The 27,999-nt window shown below is 37.3% G+C and overlaps 1 protein-coding gene across 3 annotated transcripts; it reads right to left on the bottom strand.

The window, feature by feature from the left end:
• Positions 1-46: 46 nt before the first annotated feature.
• On the bottom strand, positions 47-26,006 carry LOC752531. 3 transcript variants are annotated; one of them, XM_011678323.2, is made up of 7 exons: positions 25,697-26,006; positions 12,942-13,004; positions 8,580-8,631; positions 7,419-7,563; positions 4,438-4,614; positions 3,761-3,814; positions 47-3,361 (listed from the first exon to the last, which is right to left on the bottom strand). In XM_011678323.2, exons 1-7 carry the CDS (start codon positions 25,709-25,711, stop codon positions 2,092-2,094), a joined length of 1,776 nt encoding a protein of 591 aa, XP_011676625.2. In that variant the 5' UTR covers positions 25,712-26,006; the 3' UTR covers positions 47-2,091. The 3 variants fall into 3 exon arrangements, with proteins under 3 accessions (XP_011676625.2, XP_011676630.2, XP_001179447.3); XM_011678328.2 differs by lacking the exon at positions 25,697-26,006 and adding an exon at positions 21,129-21,785; XM_001179447.4 differs by lacking the exon at positions 25,697-26,006 and adding an exon at positions 14,095-15,376.
• Between the last annotated feature and the right edge of the window lie 1,993 nt (positions 26,007-27,999).

The raw sequence follows: 27,999 nt of genomic DNA, 5'->3' as shown, positions 1-27,999 counted from the left end.
TATGTACGTGTGGGTACGCTCCCCCTCCCACAAACAAAAACAATACTTGATAGTGTAGCAATGTCATTTATTACGATGATACTCTCATTCTGTGTGAGACTCAATGTGATTAACAAATTGAGCATTTAACGAGTCATCCATAATTCATCATTATTATTTAAAGATAAAGTTGAGTTCTGTTTATGCGAATGCATTGTGAAAGAAACGTTTTGGAATCGATCAGAAAAGGTTGATCATCTAGTATCTTTTTTTTAATATTTATGTGAGATCATCTAGCATCTTAGTATTAATTGGTGTGAACTGCAAGGTTCAGGAATTATCAAAATGATAAGAAATTTGGCCCTGTCTTGGTAAAGTTTGAAGAACTGTACACGGACAGATGTCGAGCATTTGGTATAAAAATCCGTCCCGATTTTTATGATGTTACATGCCATATTTACAATATTAAGGCATTTGAATTAAGTGCCATGCTTTTTAGTGAACATTTTGTATCTGATGTTCTTCCACACATGCATAGTACAATGATAACGCTCACAAATTATTTTGCATCTCTTCCCAGAACTCAACCTCCTCTTTAAAGATTAAACAACACATAATAATGGAGATAAGTTAAACACATGCACATACCTATCCCTCGTCACTATAATATTAGGATTGAATAATGGCGCTTTTCCTTCCCATCCAAGCTATCGAGAGTAAACATGTTTTTATAACGCATTTTCTTCTGGATTTAATGTTTCTTTGGAGGGATCAAATCCGCATATAAAGAAACATGGATGTTTGAAACGATGAATTATGGCCAATGCGGCTGAAGTCAAAGACTAGTTCTCTGCTCTAACATGTAGCATAATTATGTAAGTACAACATAAAATCAATCAGAGTTAAATGAAGTCGATTTTGAAAAGTAACTTTTGTACTCAGACATGTTAACTGGAAAAAAATATCGAACTCTTCAAAAGATATAGTTGGTACAAATTAAGACACCAAGAAACCTATTCGAAAATATAAAATATTACGTTGAACCATTTACAGGCACTGTGATATAAGGCACGATGATTTACATTCTATGGGGGACCATACTTGAGAAGTAGAAACATCAGAAATGAGTAGCCCATTAATTTAAAAATATGAAATAAACTTGGGAGGGGGGGGGGGTCCGCCGATTAATTTGGAGAGTTTTGATTCTTAGTAATAAACATCTTCTCTACAAAATAATACATTAGGAAAATTTAGGATTTAAGCTGGGAACAAATAGGCAAGGATCACCAAGGACCAAGGAAGAGATGGAAGGTGACATCCTAGTAGACGGCACCTACCAGAAGGCAAACAGAATTGATCAAGATAGAAAATGGTTTGAATATTTTTGTGGAGCCAACGTCCTTAAGGACATGGTGACTGCTAAGCTAAGTGTGTGTGTGTGTGGGGGGGGGGGTGAGTTGGCGAATGTGTTATGGTAAGTACGGTAGCAATGAATGGCTGATTATTCTCAGCATTTTTTTTATACTCTCAAATGTCATCCAAATGCAGTTGTGCAACCTTCCATTCGATCGTTTGTTTGGTAATATTTGACATCTAACCCACATCATGGTCGCAAGGCACAATTTTGACAAAGGGAAGTTGGTGGCTGACGTTGCAGGTCAGAGTATCAACATTTTAGTTAAGGTTTTTCAAATCTTTGAAAGCGATCGAAATAGACACAGTACTACATTGGTTTATTATCAACATTTAGTAATTACGATATAACAAACATACACATTTACAAGTAGGGCCATCTCATTGTCTGCATATGATTGCTGGCTGCATTCAATTATTTCACACTTTCGAAGTTGGGTCTCGAGCCACCCCCGTGGCAAAACTGAATATCCACATAACAATGCAATGTAATATTTAGTTTTCTTACAATTATTTGACGAAAAATAAGATGAAATCCAGTTTCATTGTAATGAGATATATTCGACATCTCCTTACGTAAATGATAAGAAACGTTGAGTTAGAAAAATGTATGTCCATATCGAAAGTCCATAGTATACTAATAAAACATATATTTGGTAGAATAATTTCACCATCTTCATCTCCTGAGGGAGTGGTTCGTTATCTTGTGTGTTCTGACATTGTGTCCTGGTGTTCAACAGTGCTCCCTTGGAATGGCAGGTCACCCTCTACCCATATCATGGCGTCTTCGCCCTGTGTTTCATGAGGAGGAACTATAACATCGTCACCATTAGTGGACAACCCGGGCGCTGAGGTTATTTCTAATTGTTTGTGATCGCCCATGCTACCGGATGAATTACTAAATTCATCGAAGACGGAGGCTTCTAAGTTACTCGTCATAATATCGACGTTCATGATCACGCTATTGTCCCATTGGCTTTCATGATCGACAGACGGCGATGTCGGAGGAGCTAGCGGTATTGCGTTTTGATTTGGTATTGATAAACTTCGAACTAAACCTTCGGGTCTTCCATAGCCACTGTTATCGCTATTGCTTTCACTCGCATCTTCATGAATTACAGTCGAGTTTGGAACGCTTCCCTCGTGGATTCTATTCAAAGAATTTGCACTTGATGAAGAGAAGCTAGGTTGTCTTCCCGAAGAGCTCCGCAATCGTGCACTGCTAAGCGATGACAGATCTTCTTCTATGGCCGAGAGTTGCCGTGCTCTCTCCAGTTCACTCTTGAATTGTTTTGTCTTATTTGTGAATCTTTTGCGTGTCCTCAACAATGTGAACTCCTCAGATTCAACCTGTTTTTGTCGTTTTGCCTCTTTTTGCGATTTCTTCAAGTTCAGTATTTCACTTTTAGACGATGTCCGATCGAGAGTCTGCTCGTTGGGTGTTCGTTGTTGAGGGTCAGTCTTTGTTACAGCTTCTACACAATCTTCGGTGGGTCCTTCTGAACCATTCGCTGGGTAAACAGACTGGATAGGTGGCAAGGGATGTAATGTTTGCATGGTCATTTCTTCTACCGTTTTATTTGACGGCACCTGGTGTTGGAACTCGAAACGAGCTTCAGCCAGCTTATTGGCATGTTGCAATTGCAGTCGGTAATTGGTCACTGAACGGTCTTCGGCCTCGGGAAGAACATTTGGCTGGTGCACGGTATCCAATGCAGGGCGCCACGTTTTGAGCTCAGAAGGTGACTTGTTGCCGCTGACTGGTGGTAAGATCTGACTCGTGACCACTGGGTTCAGCTTGACCCTGGTCTCAGAGGTACCGAAATCATCTGTGGTCTTTAGACGATCCCGCCTTCGTCCTCTAGGTTGACTTTGAGTTTCGTCCCCTCCGTTACGTTGCAGAACAAGTACAAACGGACCTTTGTCATCTCTGTCACTTCGTTGTATAGGCTTCATTTTCACGATTTTCCTTTTATAACAAAAATCAGTTATAAATAATCAAATTATATTCATAACACAATGAATCATGCACAACAAGAATGTCCTTAATAGCTATGATATTGAGAAATACTCGAATTGGGGAACAATAAAAGAACATTTAGATAAGACGGCATTATTGTAAAATCCAAGTAGAGAAGTGTGTATAAATAGCTGTGGCAATCCTATCAATATCTGCGCTTGCAAATACAAAATATTTTATTCTTAGATCAATATTCAAATACCTAATTGTACATATTTCGCTTCTCAAATAATTGAATATTCAAGTATAAATGAAATGGAATGAAAATAACTGGTAATCGAATGAAAGTGTATCTTTGGGAGCATATCAACGGAATAACAAAAAAAAGAGGAAATAACATATACTCACTTTACGTGCGAACTTTGTTGCATTGCGTAGGGGGCGACAGGTGGTTTGTAGGCCCTATGTTAATAAAATAATAAAACACAGATAATGTTACATGCCACTGCTTTCATTGTATATACTTCTTTCTCTTTCATTTATCTATTTCTTTGAATGTATGTGTTTTAGAAAGGTTCACTCGTCATCATTATCACAACCTCTACCATCTTTACCACACCACAACCATCATCACCAACATCAAAACCATCACCATCACCACCATCACCACCACAATCCCCAGTAATCATTACCATCATTACAATTACCATCATCACCGTCACCACCACCATCACCATCACCATCACCATCACCATCACAATCACCACCACTATTACCACCTTGAGTATTAAAAGCATAGTGTGAAGTCATCACGCCCCTGCGTCACTGTGAGACTCTTTCGGACCGTCAAAGGTCACTCCACGAACTCCCAAGTTATCTGTTAAACTCGACCTTTCATGAGTTCGCGGAGTGTGAGTGACTTGGACGGTATTAGTAAAGAGCCTCACATAGACGCAGAAGCGTGATCACTCATTACCGCGCTTATCTCAAGTTATTTCTACCCCCACCGCCACCACCGCCACCGCCATCACCACCGCTACCACCACCACCACCACCACCACCACCACCACCATCGTCATCATTACCTGATGGTCATCGGGGAGACTTTTGATTCATGACCAAAATGTTGCTCCTTGCGATGCCAGACCCTGTCTACAAGTTCCTGCAGTGGTACCGTCTGGTTAGTGCTGATCTTGGCTTGTTTGCTATTTTCTGTTGATTGCATCCCCGTCAAGGTGTTGTATCTGTCCTGCTGGGTACGCCTGGAATACAGAGTACGTTTACACATACAACATGATATTAACAAAAACAGGTTCGCAAAGACTTTAGATAAAGCAACTCGAGGGCATTTCAATACCCGTATGAATAGAAATTATTTTCACATTACGCAATATAATATTGTAAGGTTCGTAATGATAATAAGCGATGGGCAAGGCTACTATCTTGCCTAAAGATTCATATATCGAAAGGGATTTATACTTGATAATTAAGTTGGTTTTGATATTTGAAGGTTCGAGCTCCTCTGCAATTTAGTGCTCTGTGTAGTCCAGAATCTGGCCTATTTAATTTTGATCTCCACCACACCAACGCTAGCCTCTCCCTACTTACTTGCTCCCAGCCGATGATGGCGTGATCATTAAATTAGGACGCCCGGCGAGGCTGGGCTGGAGAGCATAATTATCAGTTTGTTGATAACGCCATCTTTGACGGCTTGAATCAAGTGTAGGGAAATTATAGAGGACCGTGCAGATTCTGGACTATGCTCTGTGTAGAAAATTTCATGCACGTTTTATTTATTAGTTACTGGTGACGGAATAGGTTTGTTTCATGCAGGGGTTGTTCTCAATAATTATGCTTGGCGTGAATGTATGATTGAACATTTTCTTATTAAGCCACGGACATGTGACCGATTGATCTACTGATTACTATTATTCACCGATCCGAGGATTTGAATTATGCTGAACAGAGACAATTTGGGACTAAACTAGACCTTAGTTTGACTTTGATTTATTGAAGTAGACTTAAAGGTCAAGTCCACTCCAAAAAAACTTATTTTCAATAGAAGCAGGAAATCAGACAAACCAGTCCAAAAAAAATTGAGCAAAATCGGATAACTAATAAGAATTAGTTATGAATTTTTAATGACACAAAAAACTTTGAAATCACAAGACAAATTGGCAACTCACTCATGAGTCTGTGACGTCATTGCCTCACTATCCACTATTTATATTGATAATATATTTCCAATTTTTCCAAAACAATCTTATTTCCTCACACCAGCATCCAAGGTTTTGTGTGCATATATGAATATAGAGTAATTTTGTTCAGTTAAATCATACAAAATGTGAATTTCGATAAAACTATTTATATCAAAATCAATAACTACGAATATACAATATTCAGAAAATAATATCAAATCTTCAAGTTAGTAACATATTTTGTGAGATGTCATGCACGCAATATGATACAAATCATATAACCTGGGCAAAGGCATGGGGAAATCAAGGTTTGGGGGATAAAAAGGGAAAGAAATGGGATTAAAGTCTATAAAGCAATTGATAATAGTGAAGCAATGACGTCACAAACTGATAACTAATGATTGGAAATTTGTGTATAGTGATTTTCTTAAATGAAAGCTTGAACTCAAGAGCATCAAAACCCGGAAATAATATCTCACGAAAAACAGAAGATGACTCGATGACGTCAGGATAATGATAGAGGTTGCTTCTTCACGTGTGTTTAAGGGCTGGCAACATGGTATGTGTATCACTTAGTTGTTTTGTTTTATAGTCTTATATTCGAATTACATACGAATTACAAATAATTATCGAACAGCTCTATTATTTCATTGAATCTGTATTAGTAATTAGCTAAATCAATTTGAAATAAGCTTTATAATTATTGTCAAATATAATGCTTAAATGATTTGTGAAATTTAACTTGTAAACTTCTTCAAAATCAAATCGCCGTTTTGTCCGGATACGTACACATCCTGTCGGGACACACACCATCTTGTACCTGGGTACTGTAGTACTGCAAAGACATGGTATTATGGTACATGTGTTCTCAGGTCGAGCGATATTATAGATCTATATAGTATACTGTTACTATACGTATACCGATTAACGGACTTTTGAAAACCCTACTACATATATTATCAAATTCACCCCCTTTAATTTTCAGATTTAGGATATAGTTGTAAAATTCAAAACGATTCAAAACTTTCATAAACTTTCGCAAAATTTCTCAAACTATTACTCGCGCACAATTGTTATTTGCATGGCAGGGCGGTTGCGACGTACGTACAATCGACCTGACTGCTCTACCTAGGGTGACGTCATCATGATAGCGGTTTATTTGGCATCTGATTACCCCTAATTCGAGGGGGCTGTAAATGAAGTCTTTATCTGCTTATTGTTCAATAACGAATGAAGCATACGTTTTATGTGTATGTGTTTTATCCTACGTCCAATCAGCTTTCCATTGATGTATAGTTGTATTTTCATCTTCTTTGAGATAGGTACATGTACCATTGATTTCAATCAAACTTTTCAAAAAGAAAATCGGTCATGCTCTTTTTATTATGAATTGCTAAAGGCATGAAAAGACACACTCTTCCATTAGGGTCTGGACTAAATGTCTCAGCTTTACGCCCGAAGATATGGCAACACATTTACTCTGGTTTTAAATTTGCTACCAAGGGTAAAACTTTAACAAAAACTAAAAAATCAATGCATTTACCGATTTAAAACATGATGTAGGTGTCATACTGTACGGTGATCTGACACACCAACATTTGATCTGGGCTTTATCATGTTTATTTTCGTCAAGGATATGTGAGTAGGGTTGAAAATTGTGTTTTATGCTAAGTTTAGGGTTGTGTTTTAGGTTAGGTATAGTGTGTAGTTTATTGTTGGAGATAAGAATTCGGTGGGTGTAGAGCTAATAACCACGGAGCTATATATTGTCGCTGGAGCATGTGCCATAAAACCATACCTTACACTCTTTTTCATTGGCGTGTTTTGTTAATCATTATGATGAGTGAGAACGTAATTAGCAAACCTACCAGAAATTATTTCCTTGAAGATCCCTAGGGGTAACTTCCATGGAGGATGAATGCTTCATCCTGGGTGAAAGACTGGTATCCCCACTTCCTTCCAGGATTGAACTGCTTCGCTTGCTGTGGATCAGGGTAGATGAGTTACCATTCCCTGTAGGAATGCAGAGTAATTCAGAAATAAAGGAGATTCGTGAAATGAGATATATGGTAGAAATAAAACCCTATGTATATATAAGAATGATTAGATCATCGAAACAAATAGTTGAAACTGTTCGTAATTTTAGGGGGGACATCTTATATTTCCTCCAAAGCAAATAAATATTCCTTCATTTTTGAATAAAATTGAGGCTCTGTTTGTGGTTGGTACAAGAAAACACTTCATGTGCATCGGTTTTATCTGCACTGAATTATTTTCACAATATTGTCTTTTAATTGACACATTCACAATTTGGTGTACGTTATATTTTAATAATGGCATTGTATAACTAATTTTTAAAGTCGATTCCAATTTGTAATTTATATATTTCTGTGTGGTTATCTTATCAACTCAAACGTAATTATGTTAATTCAGGTTTTAAGGCTTTTATCGTTGCCTATCTTCAAAATATTTTTCCCCCTTTTTTCTTTGATTGTTTGGTTGCTCAACATTATTTTTGTCTGTTTATCTGCTACCATTACCATATATCAGTTTAGTAATTTGATGATCCTGACCCTACTTTCTCTTAGTTTATTTTGGTATTGTATTGATGGAATTGAATTATTTTTGTCATCTTTATTTCGTATTGTACTTGTCATACCTTTCGTTTGGCTCACTATTGTATATTTACTTTATTTATAACCGTATTGTATAATTTGTAAACATGAACAGTTTTGGTCCTTGGACCTTTGAATCATGTATATTTATATGTCTTTTTAAACCGAAATAAATAAAAAATAAATAAATAAATAAATTGTTTTCAATATATTGAAACAATTTGGTCAGGGTTAATTTCACCTCGGTGTTGTTTCAAAACTTGTCGATGACACAATCATGATGACAAGAAAAGGTCAAATCAGATCCCTGATTGTCTAATTATAGGCATTGGAAATGGTAGCTTCATTATGTTTTATCATACTGATAATATTTATTCTTACTAAAGACATTAACAAAAACTTGGGAAAACTTACCGTTTATCCGTTGTCGCATTCTAGTTCGCAACTGTTCTTGAGCTTTGTCACGCTGTAAAAAAAATGGGTAGATAAACGTTTTTAATCAATTTGAAATGAAATTTGATATGAAATCTGTTAATGAAATATTACCTTTCGAGATTATAATTATATGCCACGTATACATCGACAACCTGTAAGATTCTGATGAATATATGATGAAAAGTATAGTTCAAATGCACTTACGGGCAATTCCAGATTAAGATAAGATAAACATCTATAGCGATCAGCGTATGAAGATAAATCGAAATTAAACGCAGAGATGCTCCTTAGTTTTCCCTCGCTCATTCTTCTATCCCTTGTCCTAATCAACCATGTATCTCTAATATGTTCAATTAACGCCATCGTAAGTCCACAGTTATGATTTCTGATTCTCATTCCTTTCTAGAATCTAGAGTGATGTATGTTGTTCATTTGGAGTGAAAATCGAGTCCAACAAGCAGCTAGCTAGTTCCAACACCACTGATGTTATAAAAAATCGATGAGATAGGAATTTGACTTCGACAGCTCAGTGAATCTCATCGATCGAGTACACGTCAACAACAAACAACCTAAACCACTGGACATAATGTCAGTGAGAATTCGCTAGGTAATCCATGTTTTATACATCTGGCCTTTGCTATAAAAAAATGATCTAAATCGAAAACCGCAAGTAACATTAAATCAGAAGGATAGCCTGCCTTTCATTATAACATTGAAGGACGATTTAGCATTATAGCTTGATTAATGAAATAAAAGTTGATTAGGCGAAACCGAACAAAATGAGTAGTCTATTTTGTGTTACATTAGGTTTTAAATTACACATAAAAATGTTTATGATGGACGCGCCTAATTTATTTTAAATGACTTGAAAATTGTATTTTTTACTGCTATATTTAAGTCAAAGTGGAGAAACTTGGAAAATGCCGGTTGAACTGTATTTTTCACCCTAACGATGTCCCTAAACTCCTATCAGCAGGTTAATTATTGTCATGCAGTTTCGGTCAACTGCATGCAGGGGCGTACGCAGGGGGGGGGGGGGTTTGGGGGTTCAAACCCCCCCCCCTTTGGTATTTTTTATGTATGTAACCCCCCTAAAAAAAACCTAAACCCCCCCCCCCCCCCTTTGGCTTTTTTTTTTTTTTTTTTTAATTATAAAAAATAAAAAAATAAAAAATAAAAATTATACCCGCGGCTAACCAAAATAAGGTGACCTTACCCCCCCCCCCCCACGAAAAAAAATGTCAAATTTTGAAATTTTGAGACCAAAAAAAAAAAAAAAGTGTCCGCTTACCCCCCCCCCCCCCCCTCCCCCCCCCCCCCCCCCCCCCCCCCCCCCCCTCCCCCCCCCCCTCCCCCCCCCCCTCCCCCCCCCTCCCCCCCCCCCCACTGAGCGACTTTTCGGCCGGCTGAGTCGTTGCGATTTTTTTTAGACCTCCAAAAAAAAAAAAAAAAAAGTGTCCGCTTACCCCCCCCCCCCCCCCCCCCCCCCCCCCCCCCCCCCTGAGCGACTTTTCGGCCGGCGCGATTTTCAAATTTTCGGGAGCAAAATATTTTAAACCCCCCCCCCCCCCCCCCTTGAAAAAATCCTGCGTACGCCCCTGACTGCATGCAAGACGAGGTTACACTACTAAATCACCTTCGGGAATTGCGCATTCATTTATTTTTGTTCGTTTGTTTGTTTGGTTTCTTCTTCAAAAGATGTATTGTGAGCCGTGTCTACTTAAACTAGTGGAAGGGATATGTGTCTTCTAACGCTCAAAGTTAAGATTAAGAAGTGTTAAAATTCGATACGATTTGCTCATAAAAATAGCTATATTTCATTCAATTGCATGACGGGGCATTGTATTCATAATACCCCAAAGTGAACATTTTCAAGCAACAGTCGGACGGTATGATCATAAACCGAGCACACATGTGTAAGGACCATGGTACGATCGTTTAGAGTATGTAAAAACACGACACTGCTAAACCTGTCATCTCATTATTGTGAACTTTAGTCTGGTTTCTTTGTTTGTGTGTTTGTTTTATTTGTTCTTTATTGATAATCTTCCCACCAATGATCATCGTAGCTCTATCTAAATCTTAGATTATATTATCTTTCAAAATTCAAAGTGACAAAGCCATTTTTATCATCTTTTTTAATCATGAAAAAGGAATGTCTAAAACCACTATTTTTTACTAAAGGCACCTTTTTGCCGCATCAATTTTAAGATACAACCGAGTTCAATCGCATTTTAAAATATACTGGAAGCAATTTGGAAAGGTGATACTATTTCATAAAAATTGCTATTTAAAAAAAATAGAAATTGACCTATTCTTGCTAAAAGTCAAAAGCACTGTACACAGACATGTGTATGTGTGACTAAACACACATGTCGCAATAAATTTTGGTCCAACCTTCAGCTATTTCTCATCATGAGTTTTTCGAACGTGATGGTAAGACTTATACATTTCTTCTTTGACATTCTTCCACAAAGAATTGTTTTAAGAGTTGCAAAGCTCAAGTTTTACTTTTCATTTTTACCTAAACTCGATCTTCTTTTAAAATTCTATCGACTTCTATAGAATCAATGCAAAACACGACACCCTAAGCACACTGACCTAGCGAACGTCGAGTATTCAAATCTACCACACAGCCCCCAGCAACCAGCTGATTTATCAAACCGATATTTGATAGTTGGAATAAATCAATTCGTTATCACTGTTATCACCTCAGTATAGTGACAAGTGTCCCTCAAGAGTATGGAATGGGATAAGAGTTCGCGAAGACGCACCGGGAGGTAAGGATGCCGGGTGATATAGGTCGCCAATGACCACAAAACTTCCCCCCTACATGCACTTGATCTCATTTAGCAGACCGTAATACGTCAGTGACCTTTGTCTGTGACACACATACGTGCACACAGGCACACTCTTCAAACTCCCATCCCTCTCATACTCCCTTTGTGATGGTAGGGGGAGGGAAGTTAGGGACAGAGGTAAATTAACACTGGTATTGAAAGTGAAAATTGTGTGAGCTTTCGCGTTCTGTCTTATGTGTGCGTGTTTGTTTGTGTGGGTAATTTTAAACTTCAGACTTTATTTTCATGCCAAATGTAACACGATCATAATTAATTAATTAATTTCCAATGCCTTGTGCTTCACCTATTGAAATGTGCGAGCATTACCATTTTATTCTACGTAATCCGTGCTTTATATCAAGTGAACATATAATTACACCAGGGTACGTATTGGAACTACCCTTGAATTTATTTTTCGAAATTAGTTTTTGGAATTATAATAGAAATGTGATGAATAAAGTGAAAAGTTTCTGATTCATATTGGGGTACTATACCTCGAGATAATAGACCGACACAAGGCAAAACAAACAATTCAATTATCCGGCCAAATGGTTGATAACAATATTTGTCGTTTTGAGTTTGCTTGGTAGTCTCGTTGGTGATACGAGTTCGGTAATATTCTGCAGACATTCAAAAATGGACTGATGACGACATCGACCCTTAACCCTATTTAGCCCGGGCTATTTTGAAACTGCATAGCCCAGGGGGGGCTTCTCAGGCCCCCCCTATGATCTCGGCCGTGAAACGCCCGATCGCCGCGAAAATTTGCATACATGTCAAGTGAAGTGTATAGAATACTATGGTAATTTCAATTTTTTGAAAAATTCACTCATTTGCATATTTATGGTAATTTATGCAAATAAGGTCATAAAATTCACATTTTTGCCCATAAATCAGACATTATTCATATTTAAGCATTCTTTCTCACTACATATATTTGTTAGACCATTTGGAATAATAATACAACACAAAAAATTGAAAAACCAGGGTTATTCCTTATGTTATCTATTGTTTTGATAATTTCTTATGTATTTCTTTGTTTTTTTTAAGTTATGTATTTTATTGTTTTTGTTGTTTTATTTCATTTCCAACTATAATTCAACTATTTTGACCCAAAAATAAACACCTAAACTATAAACAAGACCAAATAACCAATGTTTTATCTCTTTATTTGAAAAATGAGATTTACATATGTTTTGTACACAAATCACAAAAATGAGCGATTTTCGGGCTGACATGCAAAGACAAAAGGACACGTGACTTCGTAATGGTAGGTCCGATTTCGAAAAATTTCTTTCAAAAGATGCGCAAGACTCGAAAGAAAAAAGTCACAAAATTTCAGTGCAAGATTTTCTTGCGTTAAAATATTATCGCGAAAAATGTCGAGGGGGGGGCTTCTCAAGCCCCCCCCCCGGGCTAAATAGGGTTAACCTGAGTCCCCTGCCCCCTCCCCCGCTAACGTACACAAGTGGAATATTTTACAGCAAAAAGTTCCTTTCACCTTTCGTTTTTGCGAAGACATCTTGTGACCGCCATCGTAATTTCTCGTCGCTGGTCCGGCAAGCTGATGATAGAGGTAGGGAGAGAGAGAGAAAAAAAAATGCAAATTATCAAAAATTAATTCAATGCATGGTAAATGAAAGAAACTTTAGTACGTTTGATTTTCCTTTGGTCCTAGTTTCCCCATTTCATTCAAACGCATGAATCCTTCCTGATAATGAGAGAATAACTAAAACTTCGGTCCAAGCTGATGAGAGAGAAAAAGAGTGCCATACTGAATTGACAAAGAATGAAACCACTGCATGACAAACGATGTAAAGTGGATGGATGTTCCTTCGGTCTAAACTCTAATCATGTTGACCCTATTTCATCCAGACCCATAAATACATTCATTGGAATCATTATAAACTGATTAAATAAACTTGCTACACTTATGAGACAAGACAAATTCAACATGTATGTGCTTCCCCCCCCCCCCATCCCCCATATTGCCCGGGACGGCAGTTACTCAATCTAATGTTCTACCAGTCATAATTTGGAAATCAAATTACAGCAGCCCTACAAGGAATTTTGGAAGTCAAAATGTCAGAATGAATTTGATTCCAAGTACTAACATGAAACGAAACATGCCCGTAGCACATTGAGAATTGAGATATAGCCGCAGCGTAAAGACCCACACGGAGTTTGTAACCCAAACATCCTGAGAAAATGCATCAAATCGTGACATTTCGGTAGCATTTAGGCAACTTATTGTCCACAGTAGCATGAAATAGTATCTTGAGTTCAACAAAGTTATTACAATAACCTGTATGTAAGAAGGACTCGTTTGAACAACTTTGAAAGCAGCTACAACTATGTTTTGTTTGTTTGTAATTTCATATCATTCTAACCTTGTTTTCTTTTCTCTTTCTCTCATCGCTAATCCACTGTTCTTATCCCCATCTCTAATTTTGCCTTATCTCACGTTTCTTCTGTTTTTATTTTCTTCTAATATATCACCCTCTCTCTCTCTCTCTCTCTCTCTCTCTCTCTCTCGCATGCTAAACTTTTTGCGTCTCATCATCATTTCTACCGGGGATCTTACATTATTCCCCCTCCTCATATAACACTTAAACCAAGGAGTTACAAGACCTTGATTCTACTTTTTTTCATACCTTGGCAAGAGTTTTTAGTTTGGCCAGTCTGTTGGTGTGAACGTCGGCTGACATGTTGGTGACACTTCGTCCTCAGACAACAAGATCGTTGGAAAACACCTTGAAGAAAGGTTCTACAATCAAACCAGACCAAGGAGATATTGACATGGTTGGGACTCCACAGTGGAAACGCAGATCATTTCTGATATCGTCAACCCCGAAGTGGTCAAGAGATAAAGCACACCGTTTATTATGTTGTTGTTGTTGGTGTAACTGATGTCAAATTTATCAAATTGATTCATCAGGTATCGCTTTTTACATAAGAGCCACAAGTCAATCAGTTTCTGTTCATCTGTCCATAGCGATATTTTTCTCTTAATTCTTTTTCGAGAAGGGAGAAACGAGATATCACAGAGCTGAGTACGATAGCGCTGTTGAAACGCAGAACACCTTCCGATATCATGTATATCGTCAACCTCATAAATGTTTTTTTTTTTTTAATGTGAATGTTTTTGTAGTTAATTAATGCCAAACTTATCAAATTCATTCTCTTTGTTTCTCTTTCACGTAAGAATCACAAGATTATCACGTTATGTTCGTCCATTCATTGCGATTTGTTCTCAAAATTCTTTGTAGAGAAACATGACACCAGTGGCGTTGTCGAACAAACAGCTTAAAGTATTAAAAGTAGACATGACAGACGTCCAGCAAAGCTTTCGTAATCACCTTTGGACTTCTTGATGAAAAGCTACTCCAAAATACCAGATCTGTCAAATAATTCCAAGTCCATTCGCACGCCAGTTTCACCATACAGCAATGTCAACTAAAAATGAATTAAAATCCGTTTTGCTGAGATTTCGTTAAAACGCCATGCCTTTGCAGCGGACGCATTGAAGGCATGGAGTCAGCTGCGGTGCTGTCTTGGTGATGGCGAAGCATGCAAACAAATCCTCTCATTTCACGTAATGTTGACAGTGCAATGATATACTGATTGTTACCGGCCTTATCGTTACTCTGAGTTCCGGCAAGTTCATCAATCCAAAGAGCAGTTTTTGACCTTATAGAATCATGGGAAAATGACGAGATCGAAGCGGCAATTTATGCCCCGGTGTAGAGGTACTGAGTCACCGGTTGTAGTTTTCTGGTAGTATCTGGCTTGTGGAATAGGTTAGGACTTGTAATTCATAAAAGGAGTGCGGACAATTTATCGATCGTGAATCCTTGCAGTCAGCCCCCTATTCTGGCTTCCTAACACAAGTTACGATTGTTCCATTGATTTTGCTCACCAAGCATCCCCGAAACTGGTATTCAATCATCCCACATTGTGTTTAGGCTCTCGTTGAAAACATGAAAGCCCCACACGCTGCCCCATTATTTTATCTTTCTATGAGGTGAATTCTAGAATAATGCGACCACCTCGTTGCTTCGAGGACACTGACATTATTTCCAAGGAACTTGTCTATCGGCCAAAAAAAAATAATTTCGCTGATCGAACTTTAATAATCATCTGAAGGTTTCTTTAAAAAGATATTTACGGGGGCGGCATCCTCTTAAGAATTCGTTTCACCCATTAATGAGCTACCTAAGATCAAACGATTTGTTAAAGTTGTCTTTTTGTATTCTAAAAATTATCGGTAAATACGTATAAATAAATGAAATGTCATTTAAGTTATAGAAAAGTCATAGAAAAAGATACCTGCAGTAGCCTTTACATTTCAATGTGTCATATATTATGTAGAACATTGCCAAGCATACCCCCTCCCCGCGTTCCTGAAAAAAGAGGTTTAAGCCCTCTCATTAGGCTTTTGTTCAAAAGTGGAAAAGAAGGAAAAAAGTGAATCTTTATTTGACTGTTTTGACAATTGATTTATTTAAAGGCAGACTTTACTACTTCAACCAGAAAGGATTATACCACACAGCGAGCCAGTGAGGTCACTGTGACAGGTGGCTATCTCATTAACTCAGCTCTCATTTAACATAAGAAAGAAGAGGATCATGGGGGACCAACAGGCACCGATTGGGGAAGTTTTCTATATAGAGGGAGCAAGTAGCTACAAGTAGGACAGTGTGCCTTTAAACAAAAATAAAAGCGGTTAGTTCAATGAATGATCAAACATGATTTCACTACGTTTGAACGTGTCATTTCTAGATTAAAAAATGCAGGAAAATAAATATCTATCCTTCAGATGAATAATTGCTTTACCTGAAAGATTATTTACCAGGCATTTTACCAATACAAATTGGGAAATTATACCTAGGTTTACCAGATTTCGTTAAGATAACTAGACAAAAAATACAATCTCTATTTTCTTCAGTGGAGAACATGCATACATGGTCATATTATGTTGCTATGGAACTTTGCCGGCGTAATGAAGCAGGTAAATTTGAAAATTTACGGTAAGGAATGAAAGAAAAATTAGAGGGAGAGGGAGAGGGGGGGGGGGGGGGGGGTAGGGGGTGGTGGTGGGCTAACAATGACCTAAAACCTTTTAAGCGTGGAGCCCATACGTCAATTTTCTATTGGAAACCAGGCGTGCTTAGCGAAGTGGGGAGAGAACAACGTAGCTCAATCGATATTATCCGTATGACGAAGAATACAAGAAAGGGGATACAATCGAAATTGCAGGCCAACTGGTGCAAAGGTTCTCCAACAATATTAGCTCATATTATAAACATGGTCTATTATACGATGCATCGATTGATTCATTCATTTTTAATATAAATTGGGCACAACAAAATAAATGTTAAAACACATCTCTCTCATGGTTCAAAATAAAAATGTCCCTTTCCCATTCGTTATATTGATTTCTTCCCATGTCGCCCTAAAAAACCCACCTCAACAAAACAAAAGTAAAGAAGAAATAATGCCAATTTCGATGATTAATTGTTAACTTAATATCAAAAGTGTCTTAACATTTTTGTACGATGAATTAGTGTTAGTTGACCGATTTCTTATCGTCATAATGATGACACTTGTCGAAAATACAACTTGTGCTCACACCGTATTAACTGATGATTTCGAAGCCATAAAGACATTAATCTTTGGAAGGTAAATACATCATTCGAGGAAGTTTATAACGCTATGAGAATTGCCTTTACATTAGACAATGTACGCTAGACATGGTAATACTCACCTTTCTTTTTATTGCCTACAGAGGGAAATTGTGTTTTTCTCCGCTACCTCTTTTTTCTCAAGACATTAATACATTCACGTCCAATAAAGAGTTATTTTTGTGACATTTAGGTACGCTACCTCTTTTTTCTCAAGATATTAATACATTCATGTCCAATAAAGAGTTATTTTTGTGACATTTAGGTACATGTATTTATGTTTTCGGAAGATATGCTGTTTTGTCAAAGTAGTTTTCGAGCATTTACACGGGGTGTATTGTTGCTCAGGTACATGACATACGTCAATTGTTACCTTCATTTATGGATTGATTACGGGCTAGGCTAAATTTATAGACCCTTTTACATTCATGTTGCATTTCAAATTGAGATTTGAGCGAAGTAATCAACATTCCACCAAAACAAGAGATGAATCAAATGAATTAATTGCCAAGATCTATTGTATGCATAACCTGGTAAAGAATTATACGTATTTCATCTTCATATTTGAAATATGTTGACGACTAGTCAATTTTGGCGTCTGTTTTTAAAAACAAGTGACAAGGGATATTTGGCAGACGACATCGATTTATCTGATGAAGACGAAGAAAAAGTTGTTGTGAAAGAGGAGAGAGATAGTAATAGTGATAGAGAGAGAGATAGAGAGAGAGAGAGAAAGAGAGAGAGAGAGAGAGAGAGAGAGGAAGCAAGAAAATACAGAGAAGAGAGAGAGGAAGGGGAGGGAGGGAGAGAGAGAGAGAGAGAGAGTTCCCTTAAATGCGGGAATTGAGTTCTAGAACCTTTTCAAATGGCATCATATTTTCGGACTGATAAGAAAAAGACGCAATTTCAGCGGTGGAAGTACTAAGAGAAGTTGGCATTAACTTACTTTATGTTTATCAACTGGTAAAAAAAAAAATAATAAAGCCAAGAAGAAAAAACAAACAAGGAAATAAACAACGAACCCTTTTCTGAGATTTTAATGTTAGCCAATAAAGTGGTAAATTTAAAAGGGGCATTTTGTTCTAGATGTGCAGACTCCCCCCCCCCCCCCCATGGGTATGGTGGTATTGCCAAGAGAAACAGAAAATACATACACATTAACGAGACAAAAAGCGAGAAAGGGACTTAAGAGTTTGCAAGTTACTGAGCAACCACATCCAGTAAATACTGTCTTATTCCTTGATTCCACTAGTCAGAGTCGAGAATCATATTGAAATAATTAGATGTGATACCAATATGCCTGTGGAGGTATAATAATGGTTAATTGAATGTATTTTCAAAACGTCAAGTGCTCATGAAGTAGGCCTACCCCAATATTTCTCGGCCCGGGGTTCTTATGAAATATTGTGTGTGTCACATGTAGGCCTAGCAACATATCGCTTAGCAAACACAAATATGTATACCTCTTTTGGTACATAGGTAATGTACACCATGTACTATTCGATAAAATTAATAAAGTAAGTCACTTAATATTTCTGCTCATGTTTTGAACACTTCTCATGCTTGGTTTCGGATAGGACTGGTATATATATATATATATATATATATATATATATATATATATATATATATACATTTATGGGATAGTTGAGTTATGTCGCAGAGGGCGATACACAAACTAATTTGTTGTAAGATAATGAAAAACTGAGTGTCAAATTTGAAAGAATATACAATTCAAATGACAAAATCATCTTTGTTTTATCGAATCAGTTCAGAGACGGCTGAAATATCCATAAAAACCATTTCTTATATTTGTGGTGCCCCTACAAATATTCGGTAATTTTGAAACAGCTTTTTATTCCACCCAATGCCAATATTGGCTTTTTGTTGGCTTTTTCGTGTTGAACCAGCCGGCACGTGAATTGTTATTATTAATCAATTAATTAATTAAAAGGCTACTTATTTTTTGGAAAGTGGAGCTGAAGTGGTATGATCGTATTCAATCTAAATTCACACATTTTGGGGTATAAAATTACCTTCATAGCAATTTAAGCTTCTAAAAGGGCACTAGAAATGTCATAAATAAGAATAAGAGCAATACCATGCACTTTGAAGGCATTTGCAGTCTTAAACGAGAACTCAACTATCCCTTAAACATATCTTTGCGTTCCTGCTACAAGGCCAGATTTTGTTTTAAGTTTTACTGTTCACAGAATATTAAAAACGCAATGAATATTTTCCTTGACGCATTACAGTTTTAGGGTTTCGAGCACAAAACATCGACGAAAATGTTTACCTGCCTGTTGTTGTGAACAGGGCAGTTGTGGAACAAAAATATGACACAAGCGCACTCATACTCAACAGACTTGGCAAACAGTAAAAAACCAATACTGGATGAAATCTTAGGATCTTCACAAAGCACCCGATGTCGGGTTATTTGCCTTTACAGAGTGCGCAAACATTTCGACTATTGACTAGACGATCGCATTCCCATTTTACTGCCGGCAGACCCCCCTATTGACACACATCAATCCTTCCCAAAGTGCTTCTGTGTACAAATGTACTCATCTTCGGATTTAGTACATCAACATTTGCTGTCATCAGAAGTAACCTCCTGCTTCTACACGTGGACCTACTATACGAAGTGGGTCCACGCTCTACGCAATCAAATCAACATTTCATTTATTCCCTTGCGTAACGATAGCGGGGGGTACTAGTTTCCCCTTATGACGATATTTTGGGAGGGTTTTTTCGGTAGATTTGACAAATTTTATTGAAATATCGGTCATAAGTACAGACATATGTTTAATTGACTGACAAAAACATTTAAAATAGATACTGTTTTCTATGCTGAAGGTGTGAATCTGAGTCCGAAATTAACTTACCCTATTAATAAACCTAACTAGAGATTGTTTAAAATTACCAGTGTTATTTCGTTTAGAGATAAGTATGTTAAATAGTATATTGTCCTCACGCGACAACAACCCTCATCAAGAGGGGGGAGGGGGGGGGTGTGGTATTCCTTAATAAAAAGTTCACACCCTGCATGGGAAAAACAAAGTTCACCATTCAACACATGCGAAAGCGATGACGAATTAACAATAGTTGAATAAATTGCAGATGAAGAAAAAATGAAAGAATAATACAAATATCTCAGTAGGTGAACCGACCCCAAATTATTCTTGTTTCAAATAAGGGTGCAACGTAAAACCACTGCAGTGTATTCCTGTTTTCTGGGAAGGGGGAGGGGGTATTTTCCCATTTTTCAGAAGTTGGAAAGGACAATACGTTGCAGCTCTGTTCATCTTTCGGAGTAGTCAAATTAAATATTAGATTCATAAACAAATAGTAAATAGAAAAATGTATATCTACATGTATAAATAAGTAAATGAATGAAAATGTCGTAAAATAATTCATTAAATTAAAACAAATGAATACATTTAAAAAAAAATAAGCATTCAATATGAGATACAAAATAAAGGATATCATAGGCTTGATGAGAAAAATTCACGACTGAAAGCTTTTCTCTGTTATGTCTCTTTTTTCTTGTTTTCAATTTGTATAGAATAATCATTTCTAGAAGGGTGGGCAACTTGCTAATCATGAGAAGTAAGAGAACAAAGATGAACTTAAGATTAGTGCTGAATGCCAACATGTTCTGTACATAGCAAATCATTAACTTTCATATTACTCGTGCATTAGTGCAAAATGTCAACATTTGACTCTACTTGATGTGGACAATTAGAGAAGAAATGAGCATGTGTAGATTAGGAGAATTTTAACAGCAGATAGAAGTTAAGCGTCTAGATATTAGGGCGCGCCGTATTAGATGTGCAACGATCGCAATATATTATGTGCTAACTGAGAAAAAATGGAAAGAAAAAGACGGTGAAAAAATCAGACGAAATGATCATGACTTGTGTAGAAGAGAAGAATTTATTTCAATATATAGAAAGAAATAAAAGGAACATTTTGGCTGAAGAGAGTCAAAACTATTAGCCTACCGGATGATCCTTTCTCCTTCAACTGGAGCGAGAGTCGTCTGACCAACAAGTGAATCAACTTCATGGGCCAGATTTTCATTCAGTCCAGGGTTTATTACGGACCTGTGTCTGCTAAGTCCAATGTTGCCATGGTAATGGATAGCCCGATAGTTCGCCGTCTCACTCTCCTCACTCCAAACACATCATTTCCAGATTTCGATCTCGTAAACCACTACAACCTGTTCTTTAAAACCGCCCCAACGGGTGTCCCCAAAAGACAAAGACAGCAGACTACCACATTCAAGATCAAGTTGATCGAATTTCTGACGTGTGCGCACCCGCCACAAACTTCCTAATGAGCTGGTGTGATGTTTGCTTGACATCAACATAGGGCGTTGAACGTACATGTCATGTTTATACAGTCAACTTGAGTGAATTGAAGCAAGTATTGATTAATGGTCGTTTGGTTTTGTCCTACACACTGTGTCTACATGGTTTATGCCAAATGTTTTGATGTTCCCCTTTTCCTTTGCTTCACCAACATGCGATCAAACAAAAGGACCCGTATTGAACACCGTCAGTATCTGGAGACCATGAGACATGGTGTATTGATTTTGACCATCATGACTCCGTGATGTTGGTCAATGAGACCATTTGAAGATCATGTTTTTGCGATGTTGGTCCAATGATCATTAAAGGCACTGGTCTTGGTGGTTTTTAAAATCGATAAAACATTATTTCGGCATGATATAGAGTCCACTTTTTTAACCTTGGCGTATTAATTCACTGCTATCATTTGAATATTGAAAGACTTGTAATCTATCATGTCTTTGAGGGCACCGGGCCCCATCAGACAGAGCTGAGGATTGAAATGGGTTATAACAAAATATCGCAAAAAAAAAAAAAAATATTGCAAAATTATTTACACTATTATTATTATTATTATTATTAAATTGAGGAAGTTTGGGTGACCCCATCCTTGTCAGGATGTTTGGGACTTTATAAGAGCCATGTCGGCAAATCGCAAAAATTGCTGACCGGAATTGTTTATTTTATTTGTTTGTTTGTTCGTTGTTGTTTTTATTTAACTTAACTAACTTTTGAAAAACAGGTACAAAGCGGGATAAATTCACCCTCTCTAGACTCCGTACAACACATTTCATTTAAACCAGGGAAGTACAGTAAAGTGTCACTTCACCTCTATCTGGAAGCAGGCTATACTTGTCATTATCCCGAAAATGGGCAAGAGGCATCACTTTTTTGTCATGGGGAAATAATGTAAAATAGATCGTTTCTTTCTTGAAACCCTACACGAGGGATGGGAGAGGGGTGAGGGGCAATAAGGTTCGCATTCTTACACTCGCACTACATGTACATAATCATCGCATCGACATGAATCGAGTTCGAAGTTGGCGTGTGTAAAAGGGTAACCAATCTCACGTTGAACCCCAAGCCAACATCTGCCTGTTGATATTAATTCGGCGTGGTGCGTTACCATGGGGACATGTGTTGCACGTGTTCGGGTCTCCAGCGATGAGAGTGGTTGAATCCGTAGTCTCAGTCGTTAAACCCGGCTATTATGTGGTTAATGTTATTGAATTTGTCCATTTACAGGTGTAATTGCCAAAAACGGAGGAATGTTTTTGCATGCTTCTAATATAAAATACAATACAAAGGATACGTTTTGTGCTATTGCATGACTGCCCCCTCTCCCCCTCTCTCTCTCTCTCCCTCTCTCTCCCCTATCTCTCTCTCTCTCTCTCTCTCTCTCTCTCTCTCTCCCTCCCTCTCTCTTTCTCTCATTTACTCTTCAGTTTCCCTTCTCTATTTCGATTCTCTCTCTCTTGGCTCTCTTGTCTCTTTCGATCTCTCACGGTAGCTCTTTCTCTCTCTATACACTCTAGATTTCTCTCCTCTTCTATCTCTATTCTGGTGGTGGTGGTGGTTATTTTACCTGACTGCTAAGAAAGCATAAATGCTTGTAAGTAAGCAACCAGACGGCCGACGGCTTTAGGTCCTCTCCGAGGGACCTGGTAATGAGGATTAATGCCATATTCTCCTTTCTCTCTTCGAACTTCAACCATTTCTTGCTCCATTACTAGAATGGTTCTATCAAAACCAACACATGTGAGGACGTTCCTAAAACAAACTATTATCATGTTCGATTTCATATGGTTATTTATACCTCACCACAAGTGTTATTACAAACTCTCGAAACGGTTAACATCTGAAATAATATAGGGTTCATGCACGTGTGGGTCAAAATCGATTTAAATTAGTAGAAGCTGAATTTCTCCAATAAAATCAATGGTTTAATATACAGCTGCGAAAAATAAACAGTAATTAGTTGGTGAAAATTATAACCAATCGCCATTTTAAGTAGGTCGAGCTTCGATGCAAGGCTGGACTAATTAGTTGCTAAAATGAATATAAATCGAGATTTACGCAGGTCAAGTTCCAAGGACGAGGCTAGACTGTTCATTCGTATAGGGGTGACCCCTTGAACCCGTGATTCGAGAGAATGATAGAGAGAAAGATAGAGAGAGGGAAAGAGAGCAAAAGATAATGATACACACTTGTCAATAATTTCATGATGGATCTTTCGGCCGGGTCCATTAACTCTTTCCTATTCGCTGTATATACACGAGTCATGACAGTAACAAATCGATGTTTATTTTATACGACACAATGGAAAATGCTAGGTTATGATGAGGTTTGAGAGAAAGAGCAGGTGGCCAAGCAACATGAACAAGCTCTCATCTGACACCTATACGAGGGGCGGAGAGCAACATTTTGGATTGGGGGCGAAGACGAGGGGGATATCGGATTAACCTACGTGTACCAGCAATCTTACCCCAAAGCACAGCTAGCCAAAAGTAAAATAAAAAATATTTAAAGCTTATGAGTTTGACATCATTCGTTGATTTTGTTACGGCAGTTATTGTTTTATTGAATGGATGCTCATAACACCCGACTCTCTTCAGCTACAGCCTCGTACAATATGATAGCAACTTGTTAACAGATGGATTCAATGTTGGGTCGTATAGCCCCTTTTTAATACTCATTGATGAACTAAGAACGTGTATGGATTAGCAGAATGTGATGAAAGCGAACCACTAAACTGCAAACTTATTATTATCATTAATGATTTAAATTTTGTTCAAACAACAATCGTGGCCCTAAATTTGTACAGATAATCTTTATTACACACTGGAGCAAACTTATTACTGCAATAGCCTGAATATAAAAGAATATGATTATTTGAATTAAACACTGACAGGCTACGTCCTTTTTCTAATTTTCTGTTTATTACAGTGAAATTATACCAGTATACAATAATTGTCTCTAAATTATGATTTATTTCATGTCTTAATGGAATTAAGACTACATGTAATTTATCAATTGACATGTTTTTTAAACATGCAAGAGCAAGTCGACATCCTTTATTTGGAAGTACGTGTAGTTTGTATTTCGGACAATACACTTTAATATCGAATATTCATTCTGTAAATACTGTTTATGTGTTTTGGTGTATCTTAAAAGTTGTTTTTAATCATCAGATCAACAAGGTATTACTTTTGTATTGCTTGTTTCAATTGTTGAACTAAATAATTAATCATAAATGAAAATTCCTTGCAAATAGTCTGTATATGTACAAAAGTTATATCTCATAGTATCGGTTTGTATAATCATATTATTAACTATTCGTATCTCTTCGTTTTGATCGTTAATGGTCATTACAATTATAAGCAGTTATATATCTAGGTGGATAGACTGATGAATGGATAGATTAATTACATTGCAACATGTAAAGATAGTAAAATTCAATCTAACTTTATTTTTCGGATCTTGAAGAGGTATTCCAGTTTCGGGGGAAATTCGGCATTGAGTCTTTATCAGATCAACTCCTCATATTTTATTATTTTCCTTCTTAATGTACTTATCAGTTTTTTTATTTTTTATTGTTTCCTTAATCTGTCTCTCTATATCTCCATTTATATTCACAATATCTTTCGTATTCTGTTAATGTCTTCCCCCTTAACAACTTACTTACTTACTTACTTGCTATACTATGTCTTGGTAGATTAGCCCTCTTTTCCTAAGGGAAGGGCTCTCAACGATACCACCAACAACACCAACAACTTAACAACTTGAACTTAAAAAACAACAACAAAAACAACAACAATCACCCCTCATTGTTCTGTCAGTATACTTGTGTATTTAACTGATATTTTACATTACTTTCTTCAATCAGGGTGAGAGGTAATCTAATACATTATGCACATGTTAAAGATAAACATACAAACCGGTGACTTAATGATCAGTTCAAGTTCACGAATGTCGCAGGATTGTACGATCAATCTTGACATCGATATCTATGCGGCCTTCCTAATTGGCAGACATGACGAATAAGATAGCAAGTTATATACTTCTGGTTAGGTACATCCATTTTTTTTCTTTAAATTGACTTCATGATTTTTTTTCTAGGATTGCTTTAGAATTTTCTTTAGAATTAATCATTTGTTAACATTTTTTACAAAGCATGCAGACCAAGAACACCGAATATGAAACGAGGCATGTAACCTTACCTTTGTGCCATCCATATATATATATATATATACGTGCCAGTGATGCTTCAGCAATATGGTTTGCTTACTCGAAACAAATCACAACATTTCGAAAACAGAAGCTTCCCTGATTCGCTAATCGATATCGACTAAGAATACTGGTAGACCAAACTTGGGATGGGTACGAGGTTAGTCCGAATTAGACGCCTTCGGCGTGAAACTTGAAGAAGAAATCACGGGCTTCAGTTTCTGCACGTTAATTCAATATATTCATGAGTCTGTGTTTGCTTCGCGACTTTGTGTATAAACAGCCGCATTACATGCAATTGTCATTTTTTGTTACCGCTCTTGAGGTCCTAAATCCGCCGATTGACAATAGAAATTCTCGAGGCGCCCTATTCATTGTCGCTTGCTCATCGTATGGTTGGCTGGATCCTCTATTCTCGCTTAAGTCGTAATAGTCATGGTTGGCAATGCTCAAAAGGTACGGGTAATTTTCTTCAGATAAAATGGCAAATATGGCGTCACTAACGATTCGGTGAGGTTCATAAAAGCCCAGAATCCTACCCATGCATTTTGTAATGAGTATATTTCGCTTTCCCCTTTGCTATTACGAACAATTTCAACCACAATAATACTCTGAAACCAACCACCGGTATAAGTCCGTTTCATTGACATGGGTTGCTAGGCAACGGAGATGTGATCTTAGGGGGTGATGATGATGGTGACCCTCCCCGGAGCTGAGGGTGACCTATATGGTTGAAGTAGCCCTCCCGCGGCTTCCTCCATGGGGGTAATAAGATGGAGAAACGAGAGGGTGATGACATCTCCGACTTCTCACCAATAACCCCCTCTCAATCATGCTCTCCAGAACATATCAAGAGTAACAATTTCGTTTAAATTATCCCATTGAGACATCGTGCATGACTCAAGATATAAGGTTTTTGTGTCTGTCTTTGTCTATTTAGGTCAGCCATTAAGGGGGAATGGCCACTGCAGGTAAGCCGGCCTATAAGATAGATTCTTCAACACACATATTTTCTTCCAAGGAAGAGACGAAATAAATGACCACTGTAAACGATAAACTATATACCTATAAAGGCTTGCTACTTTGGACCGGATTCCACACCACACTATCAAAACAGTGGATTTCTGTATTAAGAGAGTAAATTGCTATATCATGTACATTATTTTTCCATTTAACCCTAATAAGGCGGGGGCCATAATGCCCCCCCCCCGCCTCATTAGGGTTAAATTAGGGTTAAATTGAAATATAATGTACATTATGGCCCCCCCCCCGCCCCTCCGCGATTTTTTAATAGGGACTTTTAGATTTGCGTGGGATGATATCTGTGACGTCCATTCAAGGCAGTGCATTAAAAGGACGTAGATCGTAGCTATCCCTTTGTCTTCGTGCAAATCTAAAAGTCCCTTTTGTTCGGGAACGCATACGGATGGCGCCCCGCCGCTCACTGCTTTTTTTCTTTCGAGTCTTTTAAAACATTTTTTTTGAAAATCAGACGTACAGTTACAAAGTCACATGACCTTTTGTCTTTGCATGTCAGCCCGTGATTTGTGTACAAAACATATGGAAATGTCATTTTTCCTAAAAAGGGATAAAACATTGGTTATTGGGTCTTGTTTAAAGTTTAAAGGTTTGTTTTGGGAGTCAAAATAGTTGAATTGTAGTTAGAAATACAATAAAACAACAAAAACAACACAAACAATAAAATATATAAGTTAAAAAACAGTGAAATACATAAGAAATTATCAAAACCAGAGATAGCATAAGGAATAACCTAGCTCTTCCAATTTTTGTTGTCGTATTATTGTTTCAAATAGTCTAACGGATACATGTAGTGAAAAAGAATGCTTAAATATAAAGAATATATGATTTATGGGTAAAAAGGTGAATGTTATGACCTTATTTGCATAAATTACCATAAATATGCAAATGAGTGACTTTTTCAAAAAATTAAATTTACCATAGAATTCTATACACTTCACTTGACATGCGTGCACATTTTCGCGGCGATCAGCCGTTTCACGGCCGAGATATTAGGGGGGCATAATGGCCTCCCCCCCACCCCCCACCCCCCCCCCCCCCCGTACTAGAAAGATCTCAAATACCCCGGCCTCATTAGGGTTAAGTTACATTTGTTTGTTTCATCGATTTCTTTTTACAAATCAGTCAGTGTATTATGATTGATGTATTTGCGACCAATAATGTATTATAACCATAGATTCAATCTAATACAAGGGAACATTTACTTTCTTCCATAATACTCAAATAATGTAATAAAAAAATAATGCCATTAATGCGG

Source organism: Strongylocentrotus purpuratus, unplaced genomic scaffold (assembly GCF_000002235.5).
Source record: "Strongylocentrotus purpuratus isolate Spur 01 unplaced genomic scaffold, Spur_5.0 spur5_scaffold_6, whole genome shotgun sequence".
Taxonomy (NCBI): Eukaryota; Metazoa; Echinodermata; class Echinoidea; order Camarodonta; family Strongylocentrotidae; genus Strongylocentrotus; species Strongylocentrotus purpuratus.
Note: the sequence above shows the minus strand (reverse complement) of the source record. Positions and strands in the feature narration are given on the sequence as shown.

Coding starts and splice junctions, on each gene's coding strand:
- LOC752531 (XM_001179447.4), bottom strand. CDS start 14,148: ATGTCAGCCGACGTTCACACCAACAGACTGGCCAAACTAAAAACTCTT. Junction 7,564..8,579: donor AATGCGACAACGGATAAACG/GTAAGTTTTCCC, acceptor GCATTCCTACAG/GGAATGGTAACTCATCTACC. Junction 4,615..7,418: donor CTTCAAGGAAATAATTTCTG/GTAGGTTTGCTA, acceptor TCTGTATTCCAG/GCGTACCCAGCAGGACAGAT.